The 15,821-nt window shown below is 44.9% G+C and overlaps 1 protein-coding gene across 1 annotated transcript in view; it reads right to left on the bottom strand.

Annotated features, from left to right (window-relative positions):
- Nucleotides 1-15,821, bottom strand: part of LOC139226760 (zinc transporter ZIP11-like) — an 807,495-nt gene that overhangs the window by 604,995 nt on the left and 186,679 nt on the right. The window contains exon 4 of the mRNA XM_070857754.1: nt 8,665-8,809. Within this exon, the coding sequence (XP_070713855.1) occupies nt 8,665-8,809 (145 nt within the window). The remainder of the gene's footprint in view (nt 1-8,664; nt 8,810-15,821) is intronic.

Here is a 15,821-nt window from a genome sequence, read left to right as displayed (position 1 = left end):
CAGACAACATAGCGAGAATACTCCATCAATTCCAGTGCACAGTGTTATTGTTAAAGTACAACAACAACAACAACAATGCTCCAAGGCACTTCACAGAAAAATTGTAAGACAAAAATTTGACACCGAGCCACGTAAGAAGAAATTAGGGCAAGTGACAGGTAGGTTTTAAGGAACGTCTTGAGGGAGGAAAGAGAGGTAGAGAGGCAGAGAGTTCCATAGAAACATAGAAAATAGGTGCAGGAGTAGGCCATTCAGCCCTTCTAGCCTGCACCGCCATTCAATGAGTTCATGGCTGAACATGCAACTTCAGTACCCACTTCCTGCTTTCTCGCCATAACCCTTGATCCCCCGAGTAGTAAGGACTTCATCTAACTCCCTTTTGAATATATTTAGTGAATTGGCCTCAACTACTTTCTGTGGTAGAGAATTCCACAGGTTCACCACTCTCTGGGTGAAGATGTTTCTCCTCATTTCGGTCCTAAATGGCTTACCCCTTATCCTTAGACTGTGACCCCTGGTTCTGGACTTCCCCAACATTGGGAACATTCTTCCTGCATCTAACCTGTCTAAACCCATCAGAATTTTAAACGTTTCTATGAGGTCCCCTCTCATTCTTCTGAACTCCAGTGACTACAAGCCCAGTTGATCCAGTCTTTCTTGATGGGTCAGTCCCACCATTCCGGGAATCAGTCTGGTGAATCTTCGCTGCACTCAGTCAATAGCAAGAATGTCCTTCCTCAAGTTAGGAGACCAAAACTGTACACAATACTCCAGGTGTGGCCTCACCAAGGCCCTGTACTACTGTAGCAACACCTCCCTGCCCCTGTACTCAAATCCCCTCGCTATGAAGGCCAACATGCCATTTGCTTTCTTAACCGCCTGCTGTACCTGCATGCCAACCTTCAATGACTGATGTACCATGACACCCAGGTCTCGTTGCACCTCCCCTTTTCCGATTCTGTCACCATTCAGATAATAGTCTGTCTCTCTGTTTTTACCACCAAAGTGGACAACCTCACATTTATCCACATTATACTTCATCTGCCATGCATTTGCCCACTCACCGAACCTATCCAAGTCACTCTGTAGCCTCATAGCATCCTCCTCGCAGCTCACACTGCCACCCAACTTAGTGTCATCCGCAAATTTGGAGATACTACATTTAATCCCCTCGTCTAAATCATTAATGTAAGAGCTTGGGGCTGAAGGAACTGCCACCGATGGTTGAGCAATTATAATCAGGGATGTTCAAGAGGGCAGAATTTGAGGAGCGCAGATATCTCAGGGGATTGTAAAGCTAAAGGAGATTACAGAGATAGGGAGGGGCGAGACCATGGAGTGATTTATAAACAAAGAGGAGAATTCTGAAATTGAGGCATTGTTTAACCGGGAGCCAATGCAGGTGAGCGAGCACGGGGTGATGGGTGAGCAGGACTTGGTGCAAGTTCGGACACGGGCAGCCGAGTTTTGGATGACCTCAAGTTTACGTCGGGTAGAATGTGGGAATAGTGAAGTCTAGAGGGATCAAAGGCATGGATGAGGGTTTTAGCAGCAGATGAGCTGAGACAGGGGCGGAGATGAGCAACGTTACGGAGGTGGAAATACTTATGCCGGAAGCTCATTTCAGGGTCAAGTATGGCACGAAGGATAAATGTTAGGCCTGCGTGCACAATTAAGATGTACCCTAACTGCACACAGCCCATTTGTGGGTAACAAGAAATAACCGTTAAGAGTAAAATGGTCTTTAAAACCCGAAACCATAACACCAACTATGAGATTTTCCTTATACTCTGCACTGCAGTGTTGCTCAGCTTGAGAATGCAACTCGTGGGTTCGCTGAAAATGGACAAACGGGTTCCTGACAATACTGGTCTCAAGGGGCAGTACTCTGAACTAAGTGCCACAAAGCAGAATTACATTTTTTAAAACTTGTTTGGTCACACAGTAGCTCAGAATATAGATTCTTAATCGAGATTGAGAGCTCTACTTCAGTCTGAAGGCTATGAAATGTTGGATCACTGGAGGAGAAAAATTGGCAGGAATGTCCTGGGAAATGTAATTTCAGCCATAGACAAGTCCACAGAGGAGACTGCAGACTGCTCCGTCGGCTCAAGAAGGAAGCAGCAGTGAGCTGAAGTAAACATAAACCAAGAATATCCCTTCTGTTCAAAATTCACCTTTGGTAATAAGCGACAGGTTCCCGAAGCAATGAGAATTTTGAGAATTTGAGGCTTTGGGGGAGGGGCAATTGAAGTGCTGGACAGACAATTCTGTGATTTTAGCATTTTGCTGAGGAAGGCAGGTGATAAAATGACTTCTTGGCATTTTCTGGAGAGTTCAAAGGACTCAGTCATACTGCGGGGATACCCAACCCCTGATCAGCTTCTCAATCCTATCCAGCCGTGGGCCTCCGGCTTATGATCCTTCCCACCAGCTGGAACACCCGATCACAGAGAGCGCTGCTGGCTTTCCCAGCAGGGGCGCACTGTCGGCATGCGTCTCCCATTCCCAGCAGCGTTGCTCCCTTCCTCCAGCCGGGATCCACCTCACTGCAGAGACTGTGCTGAAGGAGGAGAGGGAGAGAGAGAGATAAAGAGAGTGAAGTGAACAGGGCAAAATGAGAGAGAGGATGGCACAAGTGGAGAGAGAAAGGGTCTGAAATGCAGGAGAGAAGGAGAGGGGAAGTCACGGAAGTGAAGGTGAGAAGAAACCGAGAAAGGGACAATAGTGAAGAATGGCGTATGTAGTTGAGGGAACGCAAGAAATGCAAAATGCATTCAGAGTTCGAAATGGTGTTTAATCATGATGCTGCCGGGTTCAGGAGCCAATCAAGTGCAGCCCCCTTACTAGCTTGCCATAAGGATCAGGCCCACTGCTCCAACAGGTTGGATACTCCCGTTGGATCGGGCTCCCAAACCACAAGATGGTGCCCGTTTTTCTTTGATCGATAATTAGTGAAGATAATGGCCCTCTTTGACTGGAACAGTGTGTTTAAAATGAAGATTTATGAAGCAGGAAATTAACCGCCTTCTATTGTTAAAGCTATCGGTGGAACCGATCAGCCAGATAGAGACAAGTACAAAAGGAAAATACGCTCAACAGGCCACCAGCAAACTCTCAAAAATTGAATTTATTACTTGTAGCTGAAACACAACTGAAAGGATTTGTTCTGGTGGCACAGGAAGCCAACTTCGAGTTAATGAGCGCCTCCTGACAATAGCGACGGAGCAAACTGACTTTAAACATTCCAATTAACGTACTTGCTCAGAATATTAGACTTCAGTCTCAAGGTTTGAAAATTAAATGAAATCCTACAGAACCTTAAATTGGCCCCCGAGATCATACTTCTCCTGCAGGATTTTACAAGTTATAGGAATTTGCTATCACGCACAGTCATTAAAAAGTCATGTATTTTAAGTATGAGCCACTGTAACCCTATGTTATTAATAACTCATTATCATACTACGTCCCTGAGCAGGCAGCATATTTTATGCATTCAATGATCAATTCATCAATGCAATAAATCATAATGCACAATATTAGCAACAATAATTCTGCTCTGGACAGTGACATTTTTCTCAGTATCACCGCGCAAATACTTGACAGTGGCTATAAATCATTACCATAAATTGTCTAGGTTATCCAGCAGGTTCCTATTGCGTTCCTAACACAGATGAGACTGCACACAGGGAGATTAAAGTAACAGTGACCTCAGTCTTTATTAAGACCCTCCAGAGTGAGGAACAGGCCTGAGGGGCCGGCTTATATACAGTGCTCCCAAGGGATGCTAGGATCCCTTGGGACTTCAGGAGATGCGCTCCCTGGTGGCGGAACATGGGAGTGCATGCTTTACAAATACACAACAGTTCCAATGGTGATTTTTTTTGTTCCAGAACTGCATGCATTGCATCCTGAAAAAAAACTAGAGCTTTATTGATGACTGTGTGGTACTTTGACTGCAAAAGTGAATGTGATTTGTTCAGAGGGCCAATGAGACAAAAATAATTTTCATGCAACTTCCAAACTAATTCCCTGCAAACTTTCGGGAGTCAGCACAAGCCAAAACATCAGACTGGTTAGTAAATATAAACTTTCAGGCACATGAGGAAATCTACCATTTTCAGCATGTGAAAATCATCAGTACAGATACACCTGCAAAGCCTGAACTGTGTTATCAGAATGGTCAAAAAACAATGGGGGGAAAATTGCGATCAGAGGCTTCCTGCGGGCGAACGCCTTTGGCCAAAATTTTTTTTAACGAGAATACTTGGTGGTCCCGGAGGAACGTAGGATTGTGGTCTGAGGCCTAGTTGTGCAGTCCAGCGAACGGGAACATGTCTTCCAGGATCGTATATGTATCCTGGGATCACGTGGGCCTGAACCACCAATCACAATGTAGTAATGGGAGCTTCGATCTACCGTTACTACCAATGAGAATACCTCTAAAATCAAATAAAACACAAACGTAATTAAAAAAAACTTTTTTACAATTAATAGAAATTGCATTAAATTGTTTGAGAAAAAACAATTAAATGTTTTAGAGAAAAATTTTTAATTTAAAAAAAAATGTTTCAATACTGTTAAAAATAAAGTTACCTTAATAGACAGGGGTTTTAATATAAAACTAATTAGCAATATTTAACTTTCCTACGTTTTAAAATTATTACACCTGGACAAGTAGGCTTTGTTCCTGCTGTTACCAGGCGTAAGAGTTTGAAGGACATTCGCTGGGCAAGAGTTGAGCAAATAGCCCAAATCTCCGCCCGCCAATGTCCTTCTCCCACGGATGCGTGCGATTTTTGACAGATGGCAAAAGCCGGTTCTTGGCGCATGCACATCACGAACCCCGGCATTTGCGAAGCCTCTTCGTGTGCGAGCGCACATCATATGCACCCGGAGACGCCGCGATTTTCGGGCCATAGTCTTGGCAATTCAAGCGTTCGAGGGCAACCCAACACTTCACGCTCCAGTTAAACAACACATTTAGTACTCGAGTAGCTCTGTATTTCAGTACAGAAAGAGGCCATTCCGTCCATCATGCCTGTGCCGGCTCTTGGAAAGAGCTGTCCAATTATTCACACTCCCCTGCTCTTTCCCATAGCCCTGCAATTTTCTCCCCTTGAAGTATTTATCCAAGTTACTATGAATCTGCTTCCACCACCCTTTCAGGTAGTGCAGTCCAGATCTTAATATGTCGCTGCTTAAAAAAAATTCTCATCTCACCTCTTGCCAATTACCTTAAATCTGTGTCCTCTGGTTACCAACTCTTCTGCCAGTGGAAACACTTTCTCCTTATTTACTCTATCAAAACCCTTCATGATTTGAATGCCTCGATTAACACCCCACCCCTCCACCTTAACTTTCTCCGTTCTGAGGAGAACAATCCAAGTTTTTCTAATCGTTCCATGTAACTGAAGTCCCTCATCCCTGATCCAAATCTGGCACTAAAAATGTAATATAGCCACCTACATGTGCTCTTGAATGCCAAAGGGTTGGCTTAAACCAAGTCAAAGTCAACACAAGCTGTTGATGTATGCTGCGTTTGCTGCACTGTAACTGTAGGCTGGTTTCTGAACATGGATTACGAAACCATCGTACAAAGGTGTCACTCACAGTATTCAAGCTGACAGAGTACTTGGGTTCTCGTGAGGTCTCCGTGGTGTTGTGCAGAATACTCCTGCAAAATTCTAGTCCACATCACTTTTAAATTGTTTGTATTGTGTGTCTGGATTCGACTTTGTTGATGGGGGTGGGGGTTGGGGGGAGCACATACTTGCAGCTTTTACACTTGCAATCCATCTACTCTCTCTGACCGCTATAGCCAGTCTGAATAACACACACAATCATCACAGGGAAAACTTGCCATTAATGGATTTGATCAATCTACAATGTATCACTGCGCGCAGGTTAACATAGGAAACAGGAGCAGAAGTAGACCATACGGCCCCTCGAGCCTGCTCCGCCATTCAACAAGATCATGGCTGATCTGATTCTGGCCTCAATTCCACTTCCCCGCCCACTCCCCATAACCCTCGCCTCCCTTATCTTTCAAAAATCTTTCTATCTCCATCGTAAATATATTCAATGACCCAGCCTCCACTGCTCTCTGGGGTGCAGAATTCCAAAGATTCACGACCCTCTGAGAGAAGAAATTCCTCCTCATTTCCGTTTTAAATGGGCGGCCCCTTATTCTGAAACTATGCTCTGCTCAAGGTCATGAAAAACATCAACAACTGCGCCGGGCCAAAGTTCCTTGTTTGTTGGTACTATGCCTAAATGACCAGAGTGCTTGGTTTACAACTTGCAAAAAAAAATGGAGCCAGTGGCCAGTATGCAGTCACACATGACGACAAGAAAAATAGGTCTTTTGATTCAGAGCGTGACGGTGAGATGAGTCACAGCAGTGAACCCACATTCCACAATCGCAGCAAGTCCACTGGAATCAAAGGCTCTCTTTTGGAATCTGTCCATCACTTGTTTGTCTACCTTATCGAGTGTCTCTTACTCTTCAGTGTCATATCTTCTTCATTCTTCAATTTGGTCCACAACAGATAGTGATAGATAGACTCAAATTCAAGCAAAGGGGCTGTGTAGACCAGGACTGGGAACATATTCCCAAATGAGACCATCATTGTAAAGTCAGATTATCTTGTTTCTTTAATAACCTTGACCAGTAACTGCATTCATCAGTGTTCAAGAACTATTTTGTTGCTCTTCTCCTGCTGAGAGCGACTATTTTTTCAGCTTTCAACCTATTAATTTTCTGGGCTGCATCCATCAGTGCTGAGACACACCAGTCACAACAGCATTTAAAACTTAAAAAACAAACAAGTGATTTTAAGGACTTCAAGATATTCCTAAAATCAGTTTTTTTGCAGTTATCACAAATTTATTTTCAGCCTCGGCATTTATTTGGCAGAAAAATCCATTTTATCAATATTTAAAGTTTTTTTTTCATTTTAAAGATTTATATTTTTGGAAATAATATCAATAAGAGCATTAACTTGCATACTCTTTAATGCAGAGTCATCGCTGCCCTCATTTCTGACCTTTCACTCGGAACAAAGGAGTACCAGTTGATGTGGTATATTTGGACTTTCAGAAGGCTTTCGACAAGGTCCCACACAGGAGATTAATGTGCAAAGTTAAAGCACATGGGATTGGGGGTAGTGTGCTGACGTGGATTGAGAACTGGTTGTCAGACAGGAAGCAAAGAGTAGGAGTAAATGGGTACTTTTCGGAATGGCAGGCAGTGACTAGTGGGGTACCGCAGGGTTCTGTGCTGGGGCCCCAGCTGTTTACATTATACATTAATGATTTAGACGAAGGGATTAAATGTAGTATCTCCAAATTTGCGGATGACACTAAGTTGGGTGGCAGTGTGAGCTGCGAGGAGGATGCTATGAGGCTACAGAGTGACTTGGATAGGTTAGGTGAGTGGGCAAATGCGTGGCAGATGAAGTATAATGTGGATAAATGTGAGGTTATCCACTTTGGTGGTAAAAACAGAGAGACAGACTATTATCTGAATGGTGACAGATTAAGAAAAGGGAAGGTGCAACGAGACCTGGGTGTCATGGTACATCAGTCATTGAAGGTTGGCATGCAGGTACAGCAGGCGGTTAAGAAAGCAAATGGCATGTTGGCCTTCATAGCGAGGGGATTTGAGTACAGGGGCAGGGAGGTGTTGCTACAGTTGTACAGGGCCTTGGTGAGGCCACACCTGGAGTATTGTGTACAGTTTTGGTCTCCTAACTTGAGGAAGGACATACTTGCTGTTGAGGGAGTGCAGCGAAGATTCACCAGACTGATTCCCGGGATGGTGGGACTGACCTATCAAGAAAGACTGAATCAACTGGGCTTGTATTCACTGGAGTTCAGAAGAGTGAGAGGGGACCTCATAGAAACGTTTAAAATTCTGACGGGTTTGGACAGGTTGGATGCAGGAAGAATGTTCCCAATGTTGGGGAAGTCCAGAACCAGGGGTCACAGTCTAAGGATAAGGGGTAAGCCATTTAGGACCGAGATAAGGAGAAACTTCTTCACCCAGAGAGTGGTGAACCTGTGGAATTCTCTACCACGGGAAGTAGTTGAGGCCAATTCACTAAATATATTCAAAAGGGAGTTAGATGAAGTCCTTACTACTCGGGGGATCAAGGGGTATGGCGTGAAAGCAGGAAGTGGGTACTGAAGTTTCATGTTCAGCCATGAACTCGTTGAATGGCGGTGCAGGCTAGAAGGGCTGAATGGCCTGCTCCTGCACCTATTTTCTATGTTTCTATGTTTCTATGTTAACAAGCCTGAGAGATGGGAAGAAAGCTACACTCTGGAGTCATAGATGATAGCAGATGAATTAAAGGCTTGAATTTGCACCCAGATCCAGAGCAGATAATTTTCAGCATTAGTTATACAGATTAGATCAGACCAGAAAACAGTCCACAGCCAAAGGAAAGAGAAATTCTCCAAAGCCGTTCATTACTGATTAAGCAACTGATTACTGCAGCAACTGAGCCATCAGAAGAACTGAACCAAATCCTTTAACTTCCATTTGATCTAATCCTTTTATAAAAAAATAAATAAATGCACTACTGCCCCCCCCCCCGCCCTTCTAATTCTTGTTTAAATAATTTTTTTGATTTTGTCGGCATATGACACGATGCTTGCCTGCTGATAATCCGCCTCTACCTATCCGGATGGCAAATTCTTCTTCTTGTGACTGAGCATCTCCACCATCATCGTCCTTCTTTTCCTTCACTGGTTTCGGCTCCTGTTTGAGTGCCAACGCCATTTGCGGAGAATCATCAATACCCTGGAACAGAATAGGACAGGTGTCAATTCGGCACTGCCACGGAATTGCCATTTGTTTTTGGAATATGTCTCATTCTGGTTATTGACCTGGCCAATATTTTAATCCCTCAACCAACACAATACAGATTATCTGGTCATTATCACGTTGCTGTTTGTGGGAGCTTGCTTGTGAGCAAATTGGCTGCCACCTTTCCTATATTACAAGTGACAACACTCCAAAAGCACTCTCATTGGCTGTAAAGCGCTTTGAGGCATCCGGTGGTCGCCAAAGGCGCTACATAAATCCAAGTTTTTCTTTCTTTCTTTTTCTCTTCCTGTTCTGCGGTTTTCCCATGCCATGTGCGACATCTGACCGAGAGGGCACACAATTGACCAAGCTTCTGCACATATTAACTCTGTCTGTGAGCTGTTACCAGGAGATGCAGCTTGGAAAGGTGGGGCGGGGAACTCACCTTTCTTTTCCTCTCGACCCAACCTCTGCTCAGGATCGCCCGACAACAGCACAGCTAAGAAGCTGCAACGTCATTTGTGGGAAATCACAACACCCAGGTGTTCGAGCACTCCATGGAAGAGCGCAGCAGGGAGGTCCCAACATGCAGTGACAGCACGTCATCACAACAATCCGGTTCGCTTTGCCCCACAGATGCAGCGACAATTTCTGGCTGTTTAAATAGCTGAGTGGTCCTCGCATTAACAGATAAACACTTGATCTTAACTGTTATGTATGCAACAACTTGTAACCAGCATTCTACCGCCACCAGAGGGCGCATCTGTTGGAGTCCCAAGGGATCGCAGCATCCCTTGGGAGCACTGCATATAAGCAGGCCTCCCATGCTGTGCCAGCACTCTGGAGTCAGAATAGAGAGACTCAGGTCACACTTACTCATAGCTACAGTACTCAGTCACATTGCTTTATTTGAGGCATAACATTAACTTTACTCAGGGGCTGAGGAACTGCAAAAAAACATGACATTCTGAAACCTTGGTTCAAATTCAGTCGAAACTGATGCTACCTCCTTTCCACAGCTACTGTGCAAAAAGATCCAGAGCAGATTATTTACAGCGCATTAGTTATACAGATTAGAACAGATCAAAACACAGTCCGAAGCCAAAGGGAAGAGGAATTCTCCAAAGCCGTTCATTCTTGATTAAGCTTCAGCAACTGAGGCATCAGAAGAGACTCTCATCATCGGTTCTCCTTTTAAAAATCAGTCAGAAAGAATCACAATCACTGGAACCAGAACGCATTCCCGCAATAGTTACTTTCAATTTGTATACAGAAATATTTTATAAAGTCACATTACCATTTGTCACACGGTACTTTGAAGTATGCAATGGGGTTGTCGGTAAATATTATTAACCTATCTAATTACAAGTCCTTTCAACGAACACTCAACTAAAACGCACAAAATTGGTCTTTTCCCGCTTGAATTAATAATGAGTGCAAGTTAATTTTTGATATTTTGTCAATTTTTTTCTCTAGACTGGCAGGACAGGTCCATTGTGTGGACAGATGGAAAAGGGCCAAGTATATCAAACGCTACAGGTAGTCACACACAATCACCATACTCTAACTTCCATTCTTTTCTGTTTAATCTTGTTCATTTGTTCAAACAATGGTTTAAACAGAATCGGCTAATATCAGAGAAACTGATTTAGGGGAGGTTGTGACCGCGCGAGGGGAAACATAGAAGCAGAACTTGCTGATCCTGGGTGAAGGTTACAGCTGCACTTTCATTCTATACATCTGGATCATTCCAGGCTACAACTGGGGATGTGTGCGCCATTTCTCAACATGCAATACATACCTGCATTCAGCAGGTGACTGCTGCACTATATGCCCGGAGGAATATCGACATAAAGTTCCCCATGACCGCCCAGGCAATGCGTGAAAGGGCTGTGGGCTTCTCCAGAATTGCTGGCTTCCCAAAGGTACAGGGCTGCATTGATTGTACCCACATTGCCTTGCGAGCACCTTTGGAGCATTCAGAGATGTACAGGAACAGAAAAGGCTTCCACTCCATTAATGTGCAGCTCATGTGTGACGACATGCATCGCATCATGTCAGTTGATGCAAGGTACCCTGGGACCACCCATGATGCATTCATCCTATGCAACGCCGTTATATCTGCCATGTTTCAGCAGCAGCCAGAAGGGCAGAGCTGGCTACTGGGAGACAAAAGGTACGGCCTCGCCACCTGGCTCATGACGCCCCTATGTGTAACCCGGATGGAGGCTGACCGGGTATACAACATGTCGCACATTGCGACGTGCAGCATCATAGAGGGGACCATTGACATGTTGAAACAGCGTTTCCGACGCCTGGATCAATCCGGAGGCTACGTGCAATACTCCAGAGATTGTTGGTCAGTTCACTGTTGTGTACTTCATGCTGCATAACTTGGCCAGCATGAAGTAGCAGAAGCAGATAGTAGAAGACCCACCTGAGGTGAGGAGTGGCTGATGATGAGGAGGAAGATGCAGATGATGAGGAGAAGGAGGACGAGGAAGCCATGCAACTACCTGAACCCGGAGCACGACGGCGAAGGAGGGCGGGCTATCATGCCCCTTTAACGATTGCTCGAGCCTTGCAGCTTATCTGCGAACACTTTGCTGCCTGAAGGCTCGGCGGCAACTATTCCGCATGGACCATGTTTACTGTTTGGACCTGTTCCGTAATGTTGTGTTGTGTTAGTGGAACAAATAATGGAAATGATTCTTGTTTACTTCAAAAAGTTGTGTTAATAATGGAATAATGGAAATGATTCAGTTATAATGTAAAATATAACAAAAGTTTAACAAACATTTGTTTGTACTTAACTTTAATAAAAATATTCTTGTATCAAACTTTAAAGTTTTCGGTTAAGATCACTTACAAACTTGTAAATTTAAATAACTTACAAAGACTTTTAATTTGAGAACAGTTACAACAGTAACAACAATAATCGTAACAGCAGCAAAGGCTGCAGCCATCTCTCCTCCAGCTTGCTCGAAGACTGCCCACGTGGTCTTGGTGACTCCACCCCTGCCCACATGCGGTAGCGCAGCGTTTCGCAGGTTGGTACCAGGCTTATTCTTTCGAACATCTCGGGTAATACGCACTTCTTGATTGGGGGGGGGGGGGGGGGGGGGGGGGGCAGATGGTAATGTGGAGGACCCGGCTTGGGCCTCTTCAGAGGCTGGTGTGGGGTTTGGAGTGAGAGTGGCAGTTGATTTTGTCAATGGGCGCAGGGTCTGGGCATGTTCCCTTATTGCAGCAGCTAACTCCGACATTCCCTCCCTCATGTTCACTGACAGCGCATCAGCTACCTGCAACATTCCCTCCCTCATGTTCCTGGACAGTTTTCCCATTTCTCGTGAGTGTGTTGTTACTTCTCCCGACAGTCCCGATACCTCATCGCCCACCCCACTGATGGTGTCGAGGAGTGATCGGGTAAGATCAATGCTCTCCCCACTCATTGCCATCATCAGAACCACATTTGTTACATCCTGCACCTCAGGAGAGTGCTGCCGAGCTCTCCTTCCCCTTCTCACCCGGGGTGTGGCTCGCTGCACCCCACTGGAGTCCCCAGTCTCGGGCCGTGGGAAACCATGGAATGTCCCACCAACACTCAAACCTCTACTCATGGAAGGGGCTCGCATCTCAATGAGCGGTACCTGCACCTCCTTCAAAGTGAGTACAACAGTGGGGCCTTTATCCATCCCCTCCCCATCCCCATCCCCCTCCTCCTCACCCCCATGCTCTTGGTCTGGAAGATGTTCTCCTCTTCAGGCTCATCCTTGTCTGAATCTTCTGCATTGTCAGGGTTGGCCTCAAGTTCTGCAAAATATAACAGAACAGACAAATGGTTAGCAGCAGAGGAAGGGACAGGGTGGGTGGCATGAGTAGGCTCACACATCGCAGGCAGCAGGCTGATTTGAAGGACCACGATAAATGATAACACACTGCATCAACCGAAGCAGTACTTAACATTTAGCAAAGCCAGACTGTGGAATTTGCAGGACTTACCCTCTCCCTCGAGTGTGGGCCCAGCTTGTGCGGTGCTGGTTTTCTCCAGGCAGGACCCATCAAAGCAGCGACCCTCTCTTCCAAGAGTGTCAGTGACTGCAGATTTGCCTCCTCCTGTTCGAGTTCTTTCTTGTTTGCTGTGTGTCACTTTCCTCTGCAAAGATGAAAAAATTACTTTTAGAGAGGGTGTCTTTCTGCTGGGTGGGACATATGCAGCTGGTCACATTTACAGTTGCAATTCCATTGAATAAATGAAAATATTACTTACACTAACTACTTGCCCAAGATCCTGCCACTTCTTTTTGCACTGGCCTCCAGACCTCAGGGTGGTCACCATTGCACAGTAATCTTCTGCAAGTTCATTCCAGTGTTTCTTCATTTCTTTTGGTGGAGCTTTTGTGTGACCTCTGCTGGTGTCCAGCTCATGCCATCTGCCCTCAATCACAGTAACCAGTGCCTCCACTTCATCCTGTAAGAAATTCTTGGTCCTTGCGCCATGTTGCATCTTGTATTGCAGCTCTGATTTCTCCAGTGAGAATTAAAGTTCTAACACACAACTGGCTCTTTAAAAATTGCCGATTGCAGATCAGTAGCTGTACTGGGCACGCGAGCCCATAGGAATCACGTCAAAACGTCATTTTTTTCCCCCCACGCATGCGCAGAAGGGGGGCGGGGGGGGGGCATCGTTTTTTCAGCGCAGACATTAGGCTCCGCCCCCCCAAGGCTACAGGACCGGCTGCGCTGTGCCAATTAAAAAAAATAAAACGAGGAAACTTGCTACTTTTTTGTGGAATAGTTGGGGCAAAGAAAAACGGGTGTAACTCTGACAATACGTAAAAAAACGGCATTGGGGAAAATTGAGCCTATAGTTACCATTACCTCTTATTGCATCCACATCTTATTGAAAATCTTACATCTGCAAACTATCTACAAATCCGTGTCAACTTTTTTCATTGTAAGCTCCGGCTTGGGTATTGCCAATGTAAAAATATCACCATGCAATTGTACAAATCTTGCTGCCAGGTGGCAGTATATCATCTTTCCTGCACAAACAACTCAAAAATGCTTTCTGAACAATTTCAATCTATCATTTGTCCTCAGTAACTGAAATTTCGAATGTCCAAAATAAGGTCTTTTAAAAACTGTAAAAATTCAAAATTCCCTGGACACAGGCCTGGTCAAAATTGGACGTCGGGCCTCAGGACCAGGGGCACTTACCCCGGCAGCTCACCAGCAAAGTGGACATTAAGTTTGGACTACTGTGATGCCAGCAGCAGCCCTCAGGTCGGAGCTGGGAGGAGGACAGAAGGCGATGAGGAGGGGCCAAATGGAGCCTGGCAATGATCTTCAGGACTCCTGCTCCTCCCAGCTCCACATTCAGACAAGTCGTTGTTTTGTTACAGAACTTGGTGAGGTCAGGGTAACCCAATTTCGGGAGGGAATCTTATGCAAATAGCCAACTGCCTGTCTCAGGCACAGGCCTTTACCAATATGGTGGGCTGCACACTTCCCTCATCATGTTGCCTGCGTAAGCGCCCACTTTATGCCTTCAAAATGAATTTCTAGGTCAATGTGTCTTTCCTTATTCGGATTTGATTTCTGTTTGAGATTGAATTTTGAATGCAAACAATGCTTTCTGAAGGAAACAATTAAGAAGGGAGATAGGGGAAGGGTAGAAATAGAAATGGTTCTCACCGTCAGCCTTTGGGGGTAGCATGTGGAGGGAGGCAAGTGGTGTTCGGGGCAAGGTGATTGGTAAGTGATAAGACCTGGGTGTCCTTGTACATGATTTACCGAAAGTTAATATGCAGGTACAGCAAGCAATTAGGAAAGCAAATGGCACGTTGGCCTTTATTACAAAAGTATTTGAGTATCAGAGTAAAGACGTCTTACTACAATTGTATAGGGCCCTGGTGAAATCACATTAGGGGTATTGTGGAGTTTTGGTCCCAGTACCAGAGGAACTTGCCATTGAGGGATTCCTGGGATGGGGGTGGGGGGGAATTGTCCTATGAGGAGACATTGAGTAGACTAGGCCTATATTCTCGAGAGTTTAGAAAAATGAAAGGTGATCTCATTGAAACATACAACATTCTTGCAGGGCTTGACAGGGTGGATGCAGAGAGGCTGTTTCCCCTGACTGGGGAGTCTAGAACCAGGGGTCACAGTCTCAGAATAAGGGGTCAGCCGTTTAGGACTGAGAGGAGGAGAAATTTCTTTACTCAGAGGATGGTGATTCTTTGGCATTCTCTACCCCAGTGGGCTGTGGATACTCAGTTGTTGAGCATATTCAAGACAGAGATCGACAGATTATTGGATAGTAAGGGAATTAAGAGATATGGGACAGTGCAGGAAAGTGGAGTTGAGGTACAAGATCAGCCATGATCTTACTTCATGATGGAGCAGGCTCGAGGGCCAAATGACCGACTCCTGCTCCTATTTCTTATGCTCCAATGTAGCAAGGGAGGATAAAGGTTGATTTTGTAGTTCAAGACTGAAAGAAAAAGAGAGAGAAAAACAAATTAGAGTTAGGGAGAGGGATGTAGAGGAGAAGAGAAAGAGATAGAATGAAGCATGAGACAGAGAAAGAAACAGCACTATAAAGACAGAAGAGACAGGTAAGAGAAGGGAATATTCTCAACTTACCGTGTGCAATACCACAAGAGATTGATTGGGATGGTCTAATTCCTGTAGTAATACATGACGATATCAACTGATTTTAAACGCAGGCACTGGTCCACGGATAGATGGTCAGTGTGATCTGGCATTAAGCTGTTTCACGCAGGACTTTAATAGACAGGAGTTAGGAAATGCATTCAAGTGCATTCATTCATTGTGTTTGGCCACTTGAACAGTTTCTGCACCCAAATCAAAACTAAACATCCCATTTTTAAATTGATTTCCTAAATTTACAACAAAAACAAATCTACACACAAAACATTCCCCTTCCCACATAATTTCCCCCTCTCATGATGCCAGAGCAAACACCATCATCTTGATCTTG

Source organism: Pristiophorus japonicus, chromosome 16 (genome assembly GCF_044704955.1).
Source record: "Pristiophorus japonicus isolate sPriJap1 chromosome 16, sPriJap1.hap1, whole genome shotgun sequence".
NCBI classification, from domain to species: domain Eukaryota; kingdom Metazoa; phylum Chordata; class Chondrichthyes; family Pristiophoridae; genus Pristiophorus; species Pristiophorus japonicus.
The sequence above is the reverse complement of the archived record's forward strand: the minus strand, read 5'-3'. Positions and strand labels throughout refer to the sequence as shown.